This window comes from Pavona decussata, unplaced genomic scaffold (genome assembly GCF_977016875.1).
Source record: "Pavona decussata unplaced genomic scaffold, jaPavDecu1.1 SCAFFOLD_167, whole genome shotgun sequence".
NCBI lineage: Eukaryota > Metazoa > Cnidaria > Anthozoa > Scleractinia > Agariciidae > Pavona > Pavona decussata.
In genome coordinates this window covers 246,018-269,424 of record NW_028145578.1, presented here as the reverse complement: position 1 = coordinate 269,424, position 23,407 = coordinate 246,018, and the positions used below count along the sequence as shown (strand labels likewise).

At 37.5% G+C, this 23,407-nt stretch overlaps 3 protein-coding genes, 1 long non-coding RNA gene and 1 pseudogene across 4 annotated transcripts in view; 2 read left to right on the top strand and 3 right to left on the bottom strand.

Moving 5' to 3' along the window:
• LOC146464221 (uncharacterized) overlaps positions 1–23,407 on the top strand; it is a 119,911-nt gene that overhangs the window by 37,966 nt on the left and 58,538 nt on the right. The gene's annotated exons all lie outside the window — the stretch shown is intronic.
• The window catches only part of LOC146464224 (uncharacterized), a 50,309-nt gene that overhangs the window by 3,055 nt on the left and 23,847 nt on the right, over positions 1–23,407 (bottom strand). The window contains exons 6-10 of the mRNA XM_085130034.1: positions 9,980–10,075; positions 5,090–5,251; positions 4,739–4,816; positions 3,516–3,583; positions 1,420–1,470 (exon numbers count right to left, since the gene is read on the bottom strand). Coding sequence (XP_084986160.1) covers positions 1,420–1,470; positions 3,516–3,583; positions 4,739–4,816; positions 5,090–5,251; positions 9,980–10,075 — 455 coding nt within the window. The remainder of the gene's footprint in view (positions 1–1,419; positions 1,471–3,515; positions 3,584–4,738; positions 4,817–5,089; positions 5,252–9,979; positions 10,076–23,407) is intronic.
• On the top strand, positions 92–1,335 carry LOC146464229 (uncharacterized; annotated as a pseudogene).
• Positions 6,589–9,692, bottom strand: LOC146464228 (uncharacterized). The gene is made up of 6 exons (XM_085130036.1): positions 9,483–9,692; positions 9,078–9,173; positions 8,848–8,943; positions 8,218–8,313; positions 7,721–7,816; positions 6,589–6,635 (listed from the first exon to the last, which is right to left on the bottom strand). Exons 2-6 carry the CDS (start codon positions 9,166–9,168, stop codon positions 6,589–6,591), a joined length of 426 nt encoding a protein of 141 aa, XP_084986162.1. The 5' UTR covers positions 9,169–9,173; positions 9,483–9,692.
• LOC146464227 (uncharacterized) lies at positions 17,048–17,796 on the bottom strand. Its single transcript, XM_085130049.1, has 3 exons — positions 17,568–17,796; positions 17,278–17,377; positions 17,048–17,114 (listed from the first exon to the last, which is right to left on the bottom strand). Exons 1-3 carry the CDS (start codon positions 17,768–17,770, stop codon positions 17,109–17,111), a joined length of 309 nt encoding a protein of 102 aa, XP_084986175.1. The 5' UTR covers positions 17,771–17,796; the 3' UTR covers positions 17,048–17,108.

The window sequence follows — 23,407 nt, the reverse complement described above, 5'->3', positions numbered from 1 at the left end:
ACCTCTTTGCTTTAAAATAAAACAAATAACAATCGATTTTGTATACCTTTTTTAAAACGCTTAAAAGCTGAGAAGAGCTGTTGAGAATTGCAACCAAAAATCAGCTTTTTCAATTCGAATGAAATCTATACGAACAGGTGGATGGTGTTGCTATGGGCTCGCCACTGGGATCTCTCATGGCTAACGCATTCATGTGTAACATCGAGAAACAGCTAGAAACCGAAAACAAGATGCCTGCCTTTTACAAACGCTATGTAGATGATACGCTTAGCGCAATGCCTGATTTTGAAACAGCCTCTAAGTTCCTAATGACATTGAACAACAGTCATTCTTCTATCGATTTTACAATGGAGCTTGAAGAAAACGGCTGACTCCCCTTTTTGAGAATGGATGTAGTCAGGAATTGATGCCAGCTAGACACGAAGGTGTACAGGAAACCAACGGACACTGGGCTACTGTTACATTACTATGGCCAAGTGAACAGTAGATATTAACAGTCATTGCTGAATACCATGCTCAACCGTGTATTTAAGCTCTCATCTACGTGGAAGCTTTTTCATCAGAAATGTGAACGCCTCAAAGACATCTTTTCCCGACTGCGCTACCCAGACAAACTTGTGATCTCTACCATCCGCTAATTAATTGATTCAAAAGTATCTGAGGATTCACGTACCCAACAACAAGTACCAGAGAAGCAAGAAGCCCCAATCAGAATAGTGCTACCGTTCAAAAATTAGAAATCTGCAAACGCAGTGCGCAGACAACTTGGAGACCTTAGTGGATATCAGCCCGGTGTACACAAGTCGGAAGATCAAGGATAAAATAAAAGTGAGGGAAGACAAGCCACCCCTTGTAAATCAACAATGGGCTGTGTATCATTTGCAGGGTGGCCTGTGCGATGCCGACGTGAGATGTCTGACGTGCCGACACCTTCACCAGCAAATTGAGGAGCATAAGGAATCGGCAATCGGAAACCACCTGAGGGAGCAGCACAACATGGCCCCAAATGACATTGCGCGAAGTTTTAAAATTTTAAGAAAGGGTCAAAACAAACTCGATTGTCTTATTTTTGAAATGCTTTTTATCAAAGAACTGAAACCATCACTAAACAAACAATGCGATTCTATCCGCGCTAAATTATTTGTTTAGACCAGTTCTTAGCAAGCCTCATTATTACTTCATTGTTTCATGTCCTTTTTAAACTTTATAAATACTTATTATTGACATGTTTTATCACATTTTAGCGTTCATGACATTCTTACCGATTTTTAACTGTTTGTAATATATTTATGCCAAGGTTTCTATTTTTTACTCGTACTTGAAAATGGCCTCGGAGAGGTCAAAACCTTTTAGTGTGTATTTTTATCACAAAATCTATTTCTAAGAAAATAGTCATTAATATAAAGTAAATAACAATACCTTTCGAGACCTGCTTCTGAGTTCCAACAGTGTCGCATTTTCTTTGTCAATCTTTTCAAAGTTAAGGTTGTTACATTGTAAAGAAAGCAGGTAAATTGGATGAGACGTTATAATCACAATTTTTAGTTGCACCTGATCGGCTGCTTTTGCCATAATTCATCGAAAAACTTGAACGTTTGAGGGTCTCCCAGATCTCTAGTGCGAATCGGCTTTCAGCGCCCGAACGGGATTAAAGGCACAGGTCTATGTTTGTAGAATTACAACGAAGCTGGCGGTGTATTTCTTTGGACCTCAGGGTTCTCGAGTACAACGATACTCGATTATTACCTGACATGGTCTTTGAAACGGTTTTTTGCGGTAAAAGTAGGGGTAAAAAATGGCGTACATTAAAGTGGTTCTCTTGTTTTCTTTTTCAACTGCTGCAATCAGATGTTCGCGGGCGTAAATATGTTTTTGGCCCGACTCAGGCTCAAATGAGTTCTGAGAAGGGCCAAAAACATATTTACGCCCAAGAACATCAACTCTATTACTATTATAATAATTTCAGAGGGCATTCACAAAAGGAATCAAAGACAGTACAGTAAGCGATCGCGATATCTTCTGTGAACGCTGCCGGAATCGCGTCGGCGTTTATTTTATTGTACAAAAGCTTTCGTTGTCACAAAAACGTAAAACTTTGGCAGAACACTGCAAATTTTGTCAAAAGAATCTTTGCTTCTACGTTTTCAAAAGGAAAATAACAGAATAGTCTCTTACGACTGTAAAAATTAATGGTGCAATTGCTTAACTGAGCTGGTTCCGCTTAAAGAAGACAAGTTACATTCACCTCGCCTCCGGCGGTGGAGCTACTACAGGCATTATTTCCACCACCGCCCACGAGTTTCTGTATTCAAGTCTTCTTCATTTAGCTCAGACGACTGAGAATTTGCTTCTTCGTTAGGTTTTCCATCATTTTTGTAGCTCAAAACAATCTCTTTGCAGATGGCAGCGCTTCTAGTCAAACAAACAAGAAAACAGCGCGAACAGTTGAATGGCTTCCAGTTCTGATTGGCTGGCTACGTTATTTTCTTCTTTCTTATTGGCTCAGAGCAGCGGGCTAAAATATATTTTAGCCCGCTGAATTCTTCATTTTAGCCCGCAAAATAGGCCGCAATGCCCGATGAAATTATTATAATAAGGCATATACATATATACTAAAACTTTCTTTCACTTGTCAAATTGTGTTAATCTGTCACTGACGGGAAACTCATCACAAGACGGAAAACTCGTCAAATGTGAATCCGGCGTGTGACGAGCTTCCTGTCTCAATTTATCCGTCTAACTTTCCCGGCCAAACCGACGAAAAAGTTGGACGAGGAACTCGTCAGCAACGAAAATCTGTCCTAAATTTCTCTGTGTCCTTGGACTGGACCGAGAGATCCCTCAAGTGTTTCTAGGGGATAAAAACTAATATCGCGTCGAAGCTTTCTCGGAAAACTAACTTGGTTAACCGTCCTTTAAATTCACACTAGTCGGGTTTTTGTGAGACGAAATTCCGTCCGAGACGAGTTTTCTCTGCTTGGGGAGGAAATGAGTTGCAGAGCATCCTATGTTTTACACTGTGGCAGTATAAATACGTAGGAATGCTAATCATGTCATTTATTTATTTATTTATTTATTTATTTATTTATTTATTTATTTATTTATTTATTTTTTGCAGGAGGGGGGGGGGGGGCAAGACGCGTTTTGTGTGGGGACATACAAGTAATTCAGCACTGCCTTATTACATCCGGGAATGTTTATGCTGCACTCAAAAACTCCGTAATAATTCATAAGCCCATTGACCAATCAAACTCGTCGATAAAACATCACGTGCAGTGGTTTTAAAACCCAATAAAACCACCTCCTTATTAGTATGCAGTGTTTAATGTTTTTCTGGTATACTACTCTCCAACGTTCACAAAAGCATCATTGTTATGAACTCTCCTGACACACGCTTTTCCAGGGATGTTTTTGAAGCCGTTCAAAAACTTGCAGCACGTATTTTATCGGGTCTAAAACCCGATAAAACACTGCTGCTCGTATTTTAAACTTAACATGAAAGAACCAAAGGATACTGCTAATCCTTGATCACACCACGTGATCGCTTCTTCAAACAGATTCAGCTCCACATAAGCACTTGCTCCTAAAAAACATATATGATAACTTGATTTATTTTTAAGTCAAGTTAGTTTACTTCAAAATTTAGATTCTATGTTTGCGCACATGTATCATGATAATGAGAGTAGAGGATGATGAAAAAGGATCGCCATTTTGCAATACAGCTAGGGTGCGTTCGATTGACCCTATTCCGGAATAGGAATACATACAATAATTTCAATAAATTCCTCAAGAGGTTTTTGGAGTTACTAAAATACAAAATCGCTCTTAAATTATCATGTGTCAGCGAAAGTTTGCAGAAATGTCTTCCCAAATTTACTTTAAAGAGAAATCTAACAGCTATTTCGCTTATTCTTATTCTGGAATACGGTCAATCGAACGCAACCTTAAACACCACTTTATGAACAGCCGCTTAGTCTTCGCAATAAGAGGATATAGTTTATTAAATGATGAAACCCGCTTAATATGGACACAGAGACGACGCGAACACTTCATACAATAAATAAGTTAATTGTAGTCATGGGGTTTATGCCATGCGCAATGTAAGACATCTGCACGACGTGTGATAAAAGTAGGGAGGTTCAAAGAAAATAACATGTTTCTGTTCAATCATTGACTGGCGATGTGCAGCAATACACTGTTCTTTCAGTTGAGGGCCTTTGTGTTCGCCGCACCTAAGTAATAGAATGCTCTACCGAGACATATCAGGGAATCCGCTTCTATTAATACTTTTAAGAGAAAGCCGAAGAATCACCTTTTCAAAAAAGGCATTTTTACTTTGGACTATTTCTTAATTTTAGCCATAAGTTTCTTTTTTTTTTATTGTTATTATTATTAGGATGGCGCATTTGAATATATTTATATAGATATTTGCGCCTTAGAAGCTTTTAAACATATAAAATCGCAAATATACAAGGTAGCATCTTTCACAATAATACATCGTGTAATACACACTGATACAGAAAACCAGTTCTAAAAAAAGGATGGATATTGTATAAAGTCACAGCTCGTTGGCCCACCTGGTGTAAAAGAGTCATGATGTATATATTAAGTTATATTTTGCAAAACATTGTTGATAGCCGTCACTTTAAAGATTGTATGGTAGATATCGTCGCGGTACATTTTTGCAGTTAACTCGTTACTTTCTTTTTCTTTTGTCTAGAATTTTAAGACATCTTACCTCTAATGATTGCTTTGACATAAGATGGTTGTAATTTAGTGGCAACTTTCGCATCACTTAGTGAATCCCGATAATTCCCTAAAAAATATAAATAGATAAATAAATTTATTTACCCTCAGGCTGAAGCAGCTTGCCAGACCTCTGCGTTCTCTGAGACGCGAGGAAAGCTAGTTGGTGCAGGACGTAATAAAACCGGCTAAAATCGGCGCAAAAAATGTTTTCGAGAACGAGCGAAAGAGCGTCTGGAAACGAATTCAGGTACGGTGCTATTCATTTTTACAACTCAGTTGTGCTAATACTGTAACTAAATAAATGCTGAATAAATAAATAAATTGAAATGAAACATCTCACCTAAACGAAAAAGCGCTGCCGCCCTGTTGCAATACAGTTTGGCTTTTAGTTCTTCATCCTTGAAGTTCACTTGAATTCCTTCCGTGTAAAAGTTGACGGCGTTGCGGAAATTTCTCTTCCCGTATTCATCATTACCTTCATTCTTATAAACCTCTGCTATTGCTGAAATGAAGAAAATTAAAACATAGTTAATAAAAGGCAATGGTTAAGCCCGTATGTAGCCCGTCAAACTACTTCATTTTAGTGTTGTATATTTTGTAAGCATTTTTAGCGTTGACTGTGCAAAAGCCACAATAGATTTTGAAATGCGTTGGAGCAAATCACCAATAGTAAGATATTCAACTGTGGTATGAAAGTTAAAAGAAAGGATTGTGCACGGTCGCAGCCCTTCCAACATAAATTGCAACACCATTGTTAACATGGCAAGGTTTCATAACCAGTCCCTCAATAGCCCAATTTCGATATATCGAAATTGGGCTATTAACTTTGATGAAAAGATCTTTGACACCGGCTTGGGAGTACTGTGTTTGTCACGCTGTGTGTGGTTTTGTCCAGTTGTTTTGAGCCGTTGTGTTTTGTTGTCGCTTACTCGTTGGTATATTTTCTTCAGTGCTTTTTTGTTCGTTATTAAGTTAAGTGATTTGTCTGTAAGGTCATGGCGAATTGTGTGTATACATTCCCTATACTATTTTTCAGCATACATATTTTAAAGGGGCAGTATCACCTATTTGTGATGTTACTTTAAATGGCCAACAAACACATTTGCATCGACAGAGTCGTTAAAATAATGATTCAGTTTTGCTTACTGTAACCACACTACTACACAGAAACTAGTGTTAGTTATCATTGGCCATTAATGGCCAAGATTGAAATGGATTGAAACTTGAAAAAATTGGCCAATTTTTTCAAGTTCTTCCAGCGTATTTGGAGAAAAAAACTGATTATAGTTAGTTCTTCGCAGGAGAAATCAGTTCATATTTTATTCTTGGTGCTCTAAGAGCAATTTGATGTTAGAGAAAAGGTTCCTTGTCAAATATTTAAGTAGTTTCGACCAAAACAAGAGAAACTTCCGTGACAGTGACCCTGCAGTAACCTGAACAACGGTCAACTTTTATTTGAGCCCCAAATTGTATAACCTAATGTAAAGAGACGATACTAATAATGGGGAGGTAAGGGGCCTATATTGCAAGGAGGGGGGGGGGGAGGGTGGTGTTAAAAAAAACCACACTATAGGGTTAAAGAGGACAAGGAGGGTGTTAATAAGTAAGGAAAAGGAGGCCTTTGCTACACCATTTTCCATTAGCTATCTTCTGTGCACTCAACGTTTTTGCAACATTTAATGTTACTGATGACAGGGCATGTAAGTGACGTGACTCTACCTCTCAAAGTGTCATCATCAAAATCCAAAGTATCCTCACCAACTGGTGTGACGTCACTTCCAAGTTTGGCTTTGACTTCGCTGCTTGCCATGGATGCTGGGAAAACGAATACTTTTAGGTTTAATAATCAGTGATACATGGACTTATTGTCAACTGTAAGTTAGATACTGGACAAAGACAAACATTCCAGTACTGAAAAGAACTGTTAAATTTCACTGCAGTGTCCACTCAAACCTTGTCATTACGAAGAGCATTACTAACTCGAAACTTCGCTATTCTTCGAATTATCACTAACTATAACTAAGTACACACTTCGCATCCCATAATAGACAAATAAATAAAGAAATAAAGAAAAATCAACAAACAAACCATTAAAAAACAAACATACAAGCAAACAACAACAACAACAAACAAACAAAACAAAAATCCAGAAAGTTTCTAGCCAATCTGGCGGCTCTACACTTAGGGGAGGAGAGGGTAGGGTTTACAGTTCAGAGGCGTTTGCTATTTCTTCATCCATGCACTTAACTCAGTTCTCCTACAACTGTGAAGATTAACATTGAACAGATTTCCAGTCTAACAACGAATTCTGGTAAGAGAATAACATGAATCCTCACCTTTCGAAGTGTCGTCATCAAAATTCAAAGTCTCCTTATCAGTTGGTGTGACGTCACTTTCAGCTTTGGCTTTGCTTTTACTGTTTGCTATGGATGCTGGAAAATGCAATCGAATATTTAATCAGTACTCTTATATAAAAATTCAGTTCTCTTTTAACTGTGAAGATTAACATAGACCAGTTTTCCAGTCTAAAAACGACTTCTGGTAAGAGAAAAACATGAATCCTCACCTTTCAAAGTGTCATCATCACACTTCCAAGTCTCCTCACCAACTGGTTTGACAACATTTTCAGTTTTGGCTTTGTTATCAGTGCTTGTCATGGATGCTGGAAGATCAAATATTTACATTTAATCAGTATACTCAGCTTATAAGTGTAACGGTAAAATTTATATAGCGCAACTTTCCAAATTAGATGATCATGTGCGCTTTTCATATGCAAACGGAATAGAAAATATATATAAAATCGCAGACAACAATAATTATAAAAACTTATGATAAATGAAATTGAAAAACTGTACTCCATCAAATATATGCTACGTTAAAGTCGTGTGTCTATAAAAGCTTCTTAACGTAAAGCAGAACGCTGTTTCAGTCTTAAAACGACTTTTGCTACGATAATAGCATGAATCCTCACCTTTCGAAGTGTCATTATCAAAATCCACAGTCTCCTCACCAGCTGGTGTGACGTTACTTTCTGGTATGGCTTCGCTTTCACTGCTTGCTAGAGATGCTGCGATATGCAATCAAATACTTAATCAGTACTCAAGCGGCGGTGGCGGCTGATCAAAACCCGGGACTGGATTTGTTTTACCCATTGACTGAGAGCTTGAAGCCTCAATGTTTGCGTGGACGTTAAATGAACAAGTGTTAGAAATAAATAAAAAGGAAAACAGAAAATGATAAAACGTTACAAGATCAATCAAACAAACAAACAAGCAATCATGCAAATAAAAACAGCAAACAACACACAACACCGAAATCCCGAAAGAGTTTTTAACTAGTTTTGGCGAATCTACGGAGGAGTTTGCTGTATCAATGGACTGAACGCACATCTCTTTCAAGAGTGAAGATTAACATTAAACTGTTTTTCAGTCCAACGACTTCTGGTAAGAGAATAAAATTAATCTTCACCTTTCAAATTGTCATCATCAAAATCCAAAGTATCCTCACCAACTGGTGTGACGTCACTTCCAGGTTTGGCTTTGACTTCGCTGCTTGCCATGGATGCTGGGAAAACGAATACTTTTAGGTTTAGCTTAAATAATCAGTGATACATGGACTTATTGTCAACTGTAAGTTAGATACTGGACAAAGACAAACATTCCAGTATTGAGAAGAACCGTTAAATTTCACTGCAGTATCCACTCAAACCTTGTCATTACAAACAGCATTGCAAGTTACACAGCAATATCCAAGAAGAATTACGAGTTATAACTAACTATGAGTACACACTTTTATCCCATAATAAATAGATAAATAAAGATATGAAGAAAAACCAACAAACAAACCATTAAAAAACAAACACACAAGCAAACAGCAACAACAACAAAAAAAACATTAAAAAAAACACCAGAGAAAGTTTCTAACCAATCTGACGGTTCTACACTTAGGGGAGGAGAGGGTAGGGTTTACAGTTAAGAGGCGTTTGCTATCTCTTCATCCATGCACTTAACTTAGTTCTCTTACAACTGTGAAGATTAACATTGAACAGTTTTCCTGTCAAACAAAGAATTTTGGTAAGAGGATAACATGAATCCTCACCTTTCAAAGTGTCATCATCAAAATACAAAGTCTCCTTATCAGTTGGCGTGACGTCACTTCCAGGTTTGGGTTTGTTTTTACTGTTTGCTATGGATGCTGGGAAATTCAATCGAATATTTAATCAGTGCTCTAAGATTAAAACTCAGTTCTCTTTCAACTGTGAAGATTAACATAGACCAGTTTTCCAGTCTAAAAACGACTTCTGGTAAGAGAAAAACATGAATCCTCACCTTTCAAAGTGTCATCATCACACTTCCAAGTCTCCTCACCAACTGGTTTGACAACATTTTCAGTTTTGGCTTTGTTTTCAGTGCTTGTCATGGATGCTGGAAGATCAAATATTTACATTTAATCAGTATACTCAGCTTATAAGTGTAACGGTAAAATTTATATAGCGCAACTTTCCAAATTAGATGATCATGTGCGCTTTTCATATGCAAACGGAATAGAAAATATATATAAAATCGCAGACAACAATAATTATAAAGACTTATGGTAAATGAAATTGAAAAACTGTACTCCATCAAATATATGCTACGTTAAAGTCGTGTGTCTATAAAAGCTTCTTAACGTAAAGCAGAACGGTGTTTCAGTCTTAAAACGACTTTTGCTACGATAATAGCATGAATCCTCACCTTTCGAAGTGTCATTATCAAAATCCACAGTCTCCTCACCAGCTGGTGTGACGTTACTTTCTGGTATGGCTTCGCTTTCACTGCTTGCTAGAGATGCTGCGATATGCAATCAAATACTTAATCAGTACTCAAGCGGCGGTGTCGGCTGATCAAAACCCGGGACTGGATTTGTTTTACCCATTGACTGAGAGCTTGAAGCCTCAATGTTTGCGTGGACGTTAAATGAACAAGTGTTAGAAATAAATAAAAAGGAAAACAGAAAATGATAAAACGTTACAAGATCAATCAAACAAACAAACAAGCAATCATGCAAATAAAAACAGCAAACAACACACAACACCGAAATCCAGAAAGAGTTTTTAACTAGTTTTGGCGAATCTACGGAGGAGTTTGCTGTATCAATGGACTGAACGCACATCTCTTTCAGGAGTGAAGATTAACATTAAACTGTTTTTCAGTCCAACGACTTCTGGTAAGAGAATAAAATTAATCTTCACCTTTCAAAGTGTCATCATCAAAATCTAAAGTATCCTCACCAACTGGTGTGACGTCACTTCCAGGTTTGGCTTTGACTTCGCTGCTTGCCATGGATGCTGGGAAAACGAATACTTTTAGGTTTAGCTTAAATAATCAGTGATACATGGACTTATTGTCAACTGTAAGTTAGATACTGGACAAAGACAAACATTCCAGTATTGAGAAGAACCGTTAAATTTCACTGCAGTATCCAGTCAAACCTTATCATTACAAACAGCATTGCAAGTTACACAGCAATATCCAAGAAGAATTACGAGTTATAACTAACTATGAGTACACACTTTTATCCCATAATAAATAGATAAATAAAGATATGAAGAAAAACCAACAAACAAACCATTAAAAAACAAACACACAAGCAAACAACAACAACAACAAAAAAAACATAAAAAAAAAACACCAGAGAAAGTTTCTTACCAATCTGACGGTTCTACACTTAGGGGAGGATAGGGTAGGGTTTATAGTTAAGAGGCGTTTGCTATCTCTTCATCCATGCACTTAACTTAGTTCTCTTACAACTGTGAAGATTAACATTGAACAGTTTTCCTGTCAAACAAAGAATTCTGGTAAGAGGATAACATGAATCCTCACCTTTCAAAGTGTCATCATCAAAATACAAAGTCTCCTTATCAGTTGGCGTGACGTCACCTCCAGGTTTGGGTTTGTTTTTACTGTTTGCTATGGATGCTGGAAAATTCAATCGAATATTTAATCAGTGCTCTAAGATTAAAACTCAGTTCTCTTTCAACTGTGAAGATTAACATAGACCAGTTTTCCAGTCTAAAAACGACTTCTGGTAAGAGAAAAACATGAATCCTCACCTTTCAAAGTGTCATCATCACACTTCCAAGTCTCCTCACCAACTGGTTTGACAACATTTTCAATTTTGGCTTTGTTTTCAGTGCTTGCCATGGATGCTGGAAGATCAAATATTTCAATTTAATCAGTATACTCAGCTTATAAGTGTAACTGTAAAATTTATATAGCGCAACTTTCCAAATAATATGATCAAGTGCGCTTTTCATATGCAAACGGAATAGAAAATATATATAAAATCGCAGACAACAATAATTATAAAAACTTATGATAAATGGAATTGAAAAACTGTACTCTATCAAATTTATCCTACGTTAAAGTCGTGTGTCTATAAAAGCTTCTTAACGTAAAGCAGAGCGGTTTTCCAGTCTTAAAACGACTTCTGCTACAATAATAGCAGGAATCCTCACCTTTCGAAGTGTCATCATCAAAATCCAAAGTCTCCTCACCAACTGGTGTGACGTCACTTTTAGTTTTGGCTTTGCTTTCAATGTTTGCCATGGATGCTGGGAGATCAAATATTTAATAGGTATACTCAGCTTACAAAATGTAACTGTAACTTAGACAATAAACTATGCCTGGACACACATCGTTAGGTCAAGTGTTTGTCAGCAATATTACGTACAACGTACAACAGTTTCAAAGTACGATGGCAATTTATTTCTTGGCGGAATAAAAACAGGATGTAACGTTGTTTCAGCTTGTCACGTTGCATTGTGCGTGAAGAATTTCCATCGCTTCCGTTTAGCGCTCAAGATGAGGCCACATCTTCGTCTTCTAATTCTCGATGATCATACACATACTTGATACTTAACAGCGGTTTCCGCGCAAAATGTGATGGCTGTAAAATTATCATTCATCGAGCCTTTTCCTGTTTTCATTGTTAATTATATTGTTACAATCAAACCTGTATTAAGCGGACACCCTCGGGAGCCTTCCAAGCGTCCGCTTAATACAGGTTCTCCGCTGAAAACAGGTTCCCTTAGAATTCGTCTTGAAATGGTCATATTACTATTCCTCAGCATTAAAAAGCCTTGAAAGAGCCAAACACCATTCTCGTGAAATTATACGATAACTGTGGAATGCCGTATTTCCATAAGCAATGGCAAGTATATGTGATCATTTCCTGTTAATATTTGAAGATGTAAAGCGTAACAGTATCTTTATTCATCGAATTATGTAAAGGTTCATTTAATGAAAAAAAAGTTCTGTACAAACAATGTGGAATAAATAAAATTTTGCGTTTCTGTTGTTTGGCAGTAAGCTGAAGAGAATATTTTGTATAAGTAGACCACAACAGTAAACTATATGCGAAAAATACAAAACAAAGCATTAAGTTCGTGCATGGCTGCTTCAGTTTCTAAAGCCTTCTTATTTGAAGTAACTCATTAACTTTACTGATGGTCAGTGAAAGGTCGTCCCTTCTATGATAGCGAGAATACTCCAGTAACATATCTGTCAAATTTAAAGCCTCACGGTCAGATTTAAAGGCAGGCTCTTTTGAGTCTAGTTCATGCTCTTCACCCGAGTCGCTATTCACGTGTACTTGCTTTGCTGGAGTTAATTCTACAAAGATGTGAGCCCAGAGCTCGCTTGTCGGCAAAGTTAACCGACCGATCTGTTAAAACGTGGACAAAAAACATTTATCCTTTTTGCAGTGTCCGTTTAATACAGGTTTTTAACAATAGAAATCACCATAAAAGTCAAGTTTAAGGTGTCCGCGTCCGCTTAATAGAGATGTCCGTTCAATACAGGTTCCTTTTACAGTAAATATGGGGCAGAAAAAATGGGACTAGTGCTGATGTCCGCCTAATAGAGGGTGTCCGCTTAATATGGGGTCCGCTTAATACAGGTTTGACTGTATATGTTTTCTGGAACATTTAACAGTGAAATTGAGGTTTCAAATGAAAATTTCATGAAGATTGTGTTTCCGTCTGTAAGGCCTGGTTTCCGACCAAAACACTAGCCTGTAGGACAAGCTTATTTTATGCTCTGACTCATTAAAAAGAAAGACAAAACATGGTCGTTTCTCTTCCTACCCAGGAACAAGGGTACTCAATAAGAGGTTTTTTTTTTTCATTTATAAAGGTTTCATTTTCTACCGGCCAAACGACTCAACTATTTCACAAAACAACAACAAAACAATTTTCGATTTCATTGCCTGCTTCCGTTTTCACGAGTGTTCCCGTGTTTTTGTGACGCTGAAATCTAACTCCGCCATCGTAACGATGTTTTTCAACATCTTTTGGAATGATGGCAACTTGGACACTGTGGGCTACAAATAAAAAGGAGGAGTGGCGTTCATAATAAGAAGAAGTCGATAAATAAAGCGCTCAGCGACGGGACAAATCCGACATTTCGACTTTACTGTCTTCTTCAGGGTGCAAACATACTAGCTTGAAACGTTGGGGTTTCTTTTCACGTTCCAGCACCTTATTTATCAATTCCTACTTATCTAGTTGAAGGCACCGCCCAATTTATACATGTTTGTCAATTTATCGAGAATAACTCGCTTGGAATTTTTTACTTCTTGGCGTTTTTAGCCGACCAACACACTTCCACGAGAAAGAAATTGATGGCGAACGAGGTGGCCTTTCTGTAAACCAAACGCACAGTGATCTCAAGTTAGGTGTTCCGTTCAACACCGCAGCAAATTTTGAAACTTTCACCGGGGAATGATATTAATTATGGTGTTAAATGTCGATCATCTACATATTGAACGGCTTGGTTCTCTGCAGGCAGCTCCAAAATAAACCTACTTACTTGACATAAAACGATGTGTTCCTTTATTTGTTGTACGTAAGTGGAGACAAAGTCTGTATTTTATCAAACAACCTGAATGACACTGACAAACTTAGAAATATAAATACATCGAGTATTGCGGCTTCAAGAAAAACAGGAGTATAAAACTGTTACTAGCAGATCACTGGCATCAACGCTGGCGATTTTCTGAGTAAGAAAACAGTTGAAGTGCTCAGATTTCAGATTTTGGCGTCGACTTCAAATGAGACTTTGGGCGGTAATTAATTAGACTGTCAGGCTAGAGAGAAATTAAAATTTGGAATGAGGGCAAAAGGATATATCACCCACTTCGCTTGCCGAAAAGTTTCCAACTCTCCTCCTTAAGCATTAAACACTCAGTTAAATAGACAGTCAAAATCTATGTTAACGAAACTAAGTAAGTTATCTTAAACGCGCTAACTTTGTCAAGCCCTTGCTGACAACGCGCGCACATTTCCTGATTTGGTCCGTTAACATTGTGCTATTATAAATATATTTAATAATTAAATGCTCCTATGTTTAACCTTTTTAGTCAGAGAAAACCGTTTTGCATACCTTAGTTGCTGGTGAATTGAACCCCAACACACGGTGCTCGGAATAAACTAATTGACCTAATAAACCGCAGTAGAACATCAAAGGAAGTCCTATAACTTGCCACAGATGACGTAACTATTCCATAGTGTTTAAACCATATAATTCAGTTAAAATCCTTAAAATATCCCATTCTTAATCCCTATTTTGGTAATCTTTACGTATTCAGGGTTGGTATTTCGTTTTCCGAGTTTCGATTTCCGACTGCTTCGGTTTCGAGTTCAGGGTGATTTATTTTAAAATCCACTACTACTTTTATTTCACATTTCCTTTTAAGATTAGATATATGAATATTTAGTTAATTTAAAGTTTCAAAAAATAACATTAATACGGATAACTAAACATAAATATCTAATGTGGAAACGCCTAGCGCCTAACCATATAGTTTACTAAGTTAGACACTAGCCTTGTAAAGAAGCATTTTAAATGTAAACATCTATATACATATTCAACACACACACTCACAAACGACACACGCACTGTTCATGCACTTACTGTTATAATAAATAAATCAGACTGATGAATTTGACTAGCTAGGACATTATTTTTGCTTCGATGGTAGGTACTGTTTAGCTTTTCTAGGGAAGTTTGAAATACTGAGATCTTTGAGATCTTGGGGAAGTTTTAGCAAGTGATCGACTGATAGTGCCGATAACGTTGTTTTTTCCAATATTAGTCCTGAAACGTGCTTTATAGAAGTTAGCTTTTAAAGCATATCTAGTATTATAAGTATGAACATCACTGACGTACCGAAAGTGGTTATCGAAGATGGTAGGGAGCTGGTTTTTATGCCACTGGTGGGAGAACTGAAGTAAACGTAGTGAAAAAACGTTCTTTACTGTGAGTAGGTCTAATAAGTTAAGTAATTAACGGAAGGGCACTATCTGTATTTTCACCGTACAAAGGAGCAAAGAACGTAAGGCGGATAATATGATTTTGCTTGACTTGGATTTTCTTCAAATGCGATGCATAAGCGCTGCCCCAAGCAAGTAGTAGTATATGATAGATATGGATATATCAAGTTATAATATAATTGTCTGAGTTGCTTTAGAGGAAGATAGTGCCTTAACTTGAGGAAAATTCCTGTATTTCCAAAGACTCTAGAGCATATGAAAGACATGTGGTATTTCCATGAAATTGTGTCATCAATTAATAGTCCTAGCTATTTTATGTAATTTTTTTTTCCAATGTATATTCAGAACCATCTTTGTTTGGCATTTTAACTTTGAATGAATAAGCCATTTTCTTTTTAGCGGATTTAATAATCATGTAGTTTGTTTTCTTAAAATTTATTGACAGTCTATTTATGTCACACGGTTCCTTCACTTTCGTGAGCTCTTGGTTAATTAGGGTTTCCAGCTGGGCAGCATTGGAAGACAAGGCAAAAATATAAGTGTCATCTGCAAAAATTCTAAAGGAAAGTTTTTCAGAGCAGTTGGGAATATCATTGATGTAGATAAGAAACAGCAAGGGCCCAAGCGAACTACTCTGAGGAACGCCACAAACCATAGCTTGTTTACGTGATTCCGTGCCATTTAGTCTAGGGTGCTTCAGTTTCAATTGCACAAATTTCGTTAACTTTAAACTCAGGAATTCGAATAAGTCGTCCTATTGTCTCTATTCCTCTTTACCCTATCAACCATCCTATTACAGGAGCCAAATTCGCCACTGAATTTTCGCAGAATCTTGACGTTGAGTTTGTTTTCTCAGACAAACCTCGACGCAGTTTTATATTCACTCAGCTTTCTAACCAAAAGCTGCAACAAATCCCAAAGGTTTTGGTAGCAATGAAAAGTTTCAGTGTATAACGCGCGCAAGTGCTGAGTCAGTATTTTGTGAATTAGGAACTGCTGTTTTTGTTTGTTTCGTTACCGCGCGGACGCTCTTTTGGCTCGTCACGCAATCTCTCCTCCCTCACCTTGGATTGCGTGACGAGCCAAAGAAAGCGCCTGCAAGGGAGGCTAGCTTCCTTGTTCCTGACTAAAAGGAGCGTAGCCTCTAGCTTCCAGGTCCCATTTACCTAAGGATAATAAACTACTGGGTATACATGCATATTTTTGAATTTTCATTCTCCATACTTCAGCTAATGGTACAAGACCCAGGATCATTGAATCGCAAAACGATTCAAAACTACCACTAAAGGCTAATGGTCAGTATTGAATTTAGACGAACATATTATTTATATTATTATATAAACGCAAGTCAAAAGGGGAAGATAGTTTGAAAAAAGGAAACAAACGCGAAAAAAAGTGGCGAAAGTATCAAAATAAAAGGCAATTCATGGTTGTGTGGGTCTTGTGTTCTAACCAGGAAGAATGTCTAATGCAGAATGATGGGAAATGTCCAGTAAGAAAGACAGTTTGGCAGAAAATGATTGAACTGACTATCTATACAGATTCTAAATAAAGAGACTGAATTTGAATTTTTGAATTGCCGCCACCAAGGAATAAAAATCTTTGCCGTAAAATAATAGAAATTGTCTCGGAAATTAACAGTCCATTTTTTTGAGGTCACAGCTGAAAAAAAAACCTCCAAAAGATGAAATTAAAGTGAACTCTTAAAATTCGTGTTAGTTTGATCGAGTGTTCATTTCCTATAATAAGGAAGCTCTTTTAATAAGGCCGCACACTGGCCAGGATCCTTTAACTGAAAATATAGCTACATAACTGCTACATTATTCATCCAACAAAGAGAAAACCTCTTTCAGTTCGTCCTATAATCATGCATTATCATTAGACAACAAGGAACAAGATGCAAGTGTAAATATGTTGGAATGAGCTGTGTGCAGAGCAGATTGGGTTTTTGAGCAGCGATTTCTATATTTTGAAGTAATTACTCACCGGCCATGATTCCTCAGATGGCGTACCAAGAGTTTCAAATATTTTGCTTAGTTGATCTAAATCAGAGCTGCCAGGTAAGAATGGAACCTTAATAAAAATGAGACAAATGAGACAACAATCTAAATATCTTAAGTTAGCTAACACTGAAGGCAGTGAATAATCAAGGATACAGAAAAGTCACATACTGACCAAGATAGAAGTAAAGTATTGATGTGATGAATGTTACGTACCCGAGGGAGAAGTTCAGCTAAGATACATCCAACAGCCCACATATCAACACCTGTACCATGTATCCTTGCTCCAAATAACAGTTCTGGAGGCCGATACCACCTATACATTAACAAACAGAAAGTTTATAAAAATGAGTCCTAACATCTGGATTGCGAGCAAATGGTAACTTTGCAGCATTAAAACTTCACTAAAAATTAATTTGGGGTTAAACTCAGCAAAAAGGACAATTGACCTGAATTTCAACATGAAGCATTCATACTATCATAGTTGATAAAAGGCAATGACAAACCTCTTTGTTATACATTGTACATTTTTGTTAGCATTTTTGGCCTTGATCCTGCACAAACCACAATAGACAATAGATTGTGTGTTGGAGCAACTGACCAATAGAGCCCTTCCTGTTAAGATATTCAAACGTGGTGTGAACGTTAAAAAAAAGGATTGTGTACAGTCGCGGCCCTTCCGACATTTGTTAAGTACCATTGTTGTCATGGCAAGGTTTCATAACCAGTCCCTCAATTAACTATGATGCTATCAACTCTTCACCAATTGAAGTTTTCAACATAGACCACAAATAGAATGTTGTTCCCACCTTGTCACCACTTGATGTGTATAAACCTTAGTTGGATTTCCAAAAGGACTTCCAATCTTCAGCACACCTTTATCATTAATCATCAAAAAAAAAAAGTGGTGCAGAAACTACAGATTGTCACCTGTTGTGCTCACAGTCCCGGGCTCCACCCTGAGATTCAACTCCTTACCCTTAAACATTCCAACTTTTCCTGACAGGAATGCTATCTGTTTCATATTATACATAAAACAAAGCTGTACCTTTTTTTTTATACCCGAATGATAAGCCAAGGTCTCATATGTTTCCAGAAGTAAAGCTAATCTTTGCATTACAATCTCTGCCCTTTCTAATTTACTTGATTTCATTGCCGCTAGCCTTCGAATTCCAGTTGACATTCTATTTTTGGCACCCTTAAATAATAAAAATTTTAAATTTTGGTGGTATGCCAATAGGCTCCCTTTTCGGGCAGAGCCTTTCCATATACCCAACTATATGGAGTACTGCTCTTCCCTCCTTGGCATTGCAAGGATATTATTGATGTGCACATGCAGTCATGGATTTACTAGAAGTTTGGAACAAGGGCATAACTTACCCTGTGAAGAATCCAGTTCATATGTAGATATTCCAGACCTTGTAATGTCATGATGACATAGCTTTTTATGTTTGCAGGACTTAATACAAGACTTGTATCTTTTATCACAACCTGAGACAGAAACACTCAGCAGTTATTGATAGGAAATCACACCCAATGAAATGTAACATGTATTAAAATATGCTGCAAATTCAAGTCACTTAAATTAAAGTTACCTCAGAATCAAACACAAGACTAATGTTGGATTTGTGACCAAACTCATCAAGAGGCTAAGAAGAAAAGATTTAGACCATAAATGAAAAATATATGCAAGTTGCAGACACCTAAAAGGGAAGAGGATGAATTCATAAGCGCAGAGTGTAAGACACAAGTACAAAGTGCAAGTCAAGGAAAACAGGGGAGGGGAGGGTAGGATGCCCCTTTTTCCAATCTTAGATTTGCACCTCATGATTCACGCACTTCCTAATATCCTCCCCTCCACCACTTTTGACACCTACTACGAAGGCTACTATCAGTGTTTAGTTACTGTTTCTTTAATTCACACAATAAAAACAAAGATATTATACTCACGACACTATGGCTATCTCTTAAAGTGCCCATAACGGAATTTTTTTTATTTTCTCATCTGAATCTTTACATTACGCGAAGAACGTCCGCGAAAAAATTTTTCGATTTGCATGAAACGCGAATTTTTTATGAATTTTACAAATCTTTAAAATCCTATTTTATTGCGGTCCACCCGACCCGCTGATGAGAATGCCAACGGGCTCACAATAGGGCCACGTGACATAGTCTGTGACGTACATTCAGGAACTCTCGCGTCTATGCACTCACTTGACCTTCAGTAAAGTACATTCGCGGCAAAAAGAAAATCGTCAGATTCACCGGTAGGAAGGAAAAACTTAGCTCCAAATAAGTATATTCCATGGCAGAAAACTTATTTGACACGGAAAGTGAGCAAACCGCCGAAGAAAGCAGCTAGGACGAATTTGAAAGCGTCGAAGTCGAGGCGATAGATGGCGTCCGCGAAACAAGTAATACGTGTGAAGATGATGATACACTCGAACCGTACGCGGACGAGCCGATAGCAGACGAAGAATGGCTAAAAAGATATCGCAAGGAACAAGAGGAGAAGCGACGACTCGAGGAAGATTTAACGAAACGCTTGGAGAATAGAGTGCGTGTTAGTGGATGGTAAAGTTCTCACCTTGCATTTTGCATGCGCGCTCTTGATTATCATCTGTCAAAACTATGGCCAAGTACTCACATACATTCGAACGAATTGTTTTCCATGTAGATGTACTTGTGGTAACTGTAGCCGTGATCTGCTAGCAAATATCAGCGAGTGCTACTGCTGCAAGGAACTCGAAGGCAATTGGGAAGCGCTGACTAGCGACATTGTTCTCGCGGAACTACAGGAAGGACGCGTGTTGAACTGTGATAATAATAGCTTGTTTCGATCTCTGAAATTGCGGCCGTAAATTTAATCGTAGGATGGAAGTTGTTAGCTTGTCCAATGAACAGGTTAATTTCCTTTTTGTCACTGTCCCACAGTTTACGAAATCCATTGTATCTTTTAGGCGCATACGTCTTGCGAAATGTTCGAAGTCTAACAAGAGTTGGCGTCTAATGTAATTCGTGTCTGTCACCGGTGTCGGGACAAATTTGAGCCCTATAGAAATAACGCTAACAGGCTGCCGCTAAGCTGTTTGTTTGAAAAATTCTTCATGAATTTCTCGTGTTTTTCTATTTGTGTCTCAATCCGTTTATTAGCCAATTTTTTTCTGCGCTCTTTGCGCTTGTTATTTGTTTTGTGCCCTTTTTTATTTTGAACCCCCGTTGTGGTGGTTAGGTTTTCAGAGATAACGCTGTTATACTTTTCAACATTTTTATTGTTTGCAGAATTCTGCAACACATGTGTGTACAATATTTGTTTGAGCTCGTTGAATTCTTGCTGCAGTTTATCTACCTTATCTAAATCGTGGTTTACAATGTTTTCTGTGTTCGCCGAGTGCGACTGTTCTCGCATCGGTCTATTTACATCAGTGGTAGGATTTGTGCTAGTATTTTTTGAGAGCTTGGTCTCAACGAAACTTCGCGGATCTCACGATCTATGAGAATATATACCAAAACAATTACGCCATATGTTATAAAACTTGCGACTGAGTTAACAGTGAGGTCAACCTATAAACCTCAGAAGGTTACAACGCTTAGAATGTCACAAGCGGGTGTTAATATTCAGTATCGAAAGCTTACCATTCGCTTTTCCCTGCTCCTCTCCGAAGGTGGCTCTTGGTCTTCGTCTTCCTTTCGCTTAGCTGTTTTAAAGGATAAACACAAACGTGATGTCATCCTACTTCAGTTCACGTTTTAAGTTTAAACCTGAATTCTTCAGCCTTGTGAAATCCTCGTCATTGAAGTGCATCGAGCACAAGGACGAGGTCTTTCCAGGCGCGCGTCCACATCTTCCACCGCTCCAGCATAAAATCGATCCATTTCTTTCGCCTCCTCAGTCTTTGCGGGCATGTGGTGCCAAAGAAAGGAATCCTGTGCATGCTTATTCCATTCGCTTCGTCTTTGATGTTTCCACATCTCGCTGCAACACATCTTTCCGGCATTTTCGAGAAACGTGCGCAAAAACCGCGACTTGTTTTCAGTGAGATCCAGAGAAAGGCTGAAGTCACGTGTTCCTGAATCTACGTCACAGCTCTTGCTAAACCGAGAGGAGACTAATGCGAATGGTGGGCCAAAATGGCGGCAAATTTGAACGTCTTATAAAATTCATAAAAAATTCGCGGTTTATGCAAATCGAAAATTTTTTCGCTGAAGTTCTTAGGGTGATGTTTAGATTCAGATAAGAAAATAAAAAAAATTCCGATATGGGCACTTTAATGACTCAGCTAAAATGGTTATGCAACCATCAATGTGAATTGTTTTCCATCATTTTGTTTTGTTTATAGAATGTATTTTACACTTCTGGCAATGTCCATGGTGGGTCCCACCTCTCAATAACCTTTCTATTACCTACCCCAAGTATTATTATTATTATTATTATTATTATTATTATTATTATTAGTATTATTATATTTTTTTTAATTTAAATAATGATCTCTTTATTAAAATATTCCAAGGCAAATCGATATCCACAAGTTAAAAGTAGAAAAAATAATAGTAAAAAAACCTATTTACAATTCAATTGTGATTAAAAAAAGAATATCTTGAAGCTCAACAGAGCTATTTTCAAGCACAATATTTTTTAAAAAACAATTATATTAAATTTAAAAAAAGAATAAAAGTCATTCATGTGACCAATCAAACATACTAAAATGAGGAAAATTCAGAAACCCCTATTAAACAACCCATAATAAAGTATCTATAGCAGCCGAGAGAAGTCCTGCTCTGCCCTTCTCTATTTCTAGATCCCTGTCCATAACGTCTAACTTCCTCCTTCTCGGGGTTCTCGATCCCCTTAGGCATAGGAGCCTAATATTATTATTATTATGCACAGTAAAACTATCTGTATGCGCAGTATAAGAAAGCAACATAGGGCGCGTAGCGTAACCTGTGAGCCAAGCGAAACTTAAAATAGGACGTGAATAAATCAATAAAATATATATACATATATAACGAATATAAAATATATAAAAATATATAAAAATTAAGTCATAGTCTATATAAAAATGTATGAAAGTCATAGCTGGTCTATTCATGGCTGGTCTGTCAATCTTGGTATACACTGTAATAAACCATTATCATGGTACTACTTTGAAAGTTCTTGCAATGTTCAGCGTTGCCGATAAAACCGCCTTCTGCATTCTCTCTTATTATTATTATTATTATTATTATTATTATTATTATTATTATTATTATCACCATCATCATCATCATCATCATCATTATTATTATTATTATTACTGACCATCTTTCGCTTCACTTCTTTGCCCAAGTTTGGCTTTTCGTCGTTAAGAAACTCCCTGCTAATCCACCCTTCGTTTATCATTCTTTATGTGAATACGTTTCTTCATTTAGCAGATTTTGGTCTAGTCTCCCACACAGTCTTTAAAGAGAGTTGTATATGTGAAAAATTAACGACACCACCAACTAACGACTAAGTTTGAGCAATGTGAGGAACATCCGTAAGGCTTGTATTGGCTCTGAGCCTCCAGCATCAGGCCATTTCATACCGAAACGTTAGATGAGAGGATGTTTCTTGATGCCAACTCCCCTTCCGAGAAAAATAGTCTGCAAATTCCAAAAATGCGTATTACAAAAGTCTGTGTACCGTATTTTGCTATAGACTGTTACAGCTGGTGTCGAGTTTTGAACTAAAATGTACCCATCCTCGAAGATGTGGGCATAATAAACGAGGACATATAAAGAGGTTTATAATTAACTATACTGTATAATTCTGATCAAGTGTATTAACGCTAGCAAGGATTCCGAAGCCTTCCGCTCATCACAGGTTTCACTGTAGTCTAAGGGGCTGTTCACATGGAGGGAGGAAGATCCTAGCACTAGGAAGATCCTAGAAGGCGAAACAACTTTTCATTTGGTTTACATGCAGAAATTTCGGTCGGAGTGGTTACCAAGAGAAGAAGGAAAAGATGAAAAATTGTCGGCCTTTAGAAGCTGAACGATCGGCTGCCGCCATTTTGTTCTTTTTTGTTCCTAGTACTGGGATCTTCCGAGCGAAGGTAGTTTACATGGAGCTAGGATCTTCCTAGTACTAGGATCTTCCTATCTCTCAGCTAGGAAGATCCTATCTCTAGGAAGATCCTAGCACTAGGGCCAAGTACAACTTTTTGCATGTAAACTGAATACAGAAAACATATGGCGCTAGGATGATCCGCCTTCTAGGATCTTCCTAGTGCTAGGATCTTCCTCCCTCCATGTAAACAGCCCCTAAATTCACTAAAATTTTGTCCCGCAATCCACCAATCATCACCCGAATTCACAAAATGACACT

Excerpts from the sequence above, each read along its gene's own strand:
- LOC146464227 (XM_085130049.1), bottom strand. The coding sequence starts at position 17,770 with ATGACAACAATGGTACTTAACAAATGTCGGAAGGGCCGCGACTGTACA. Across the intron at positions 17,378-17,567 it reads GTACAATGTATAACAAAGAG|GTGGTATCGGCCTCCAGAAC; the intron begins GTTTGTCATTGC and ends GTTAATGTATAG.
- LOC146464228 (XM_085130036.1), bottom strand. The coding sequence starts at position 9,168 with ATGACAAGCACTGAAAACAAAGCCAAAACTGAAAATGTTGTCAAACCA. Across the intron at positions 8,944-9,077 it reads TGATGATGACACTTTGAAAG|CATCCATAGCAAACAGTAAA; the intron begins GTGAGGATTCAT and ends TGAATTTCCCAG. Across the intron at positions 8,314-8,847 it reads TGATGATGACACTTTGAAAG|CATCCATGGCAAGCAGCGAA; the intron begins GTGAGGATTCAT and ends TCGTTTTCCCAG.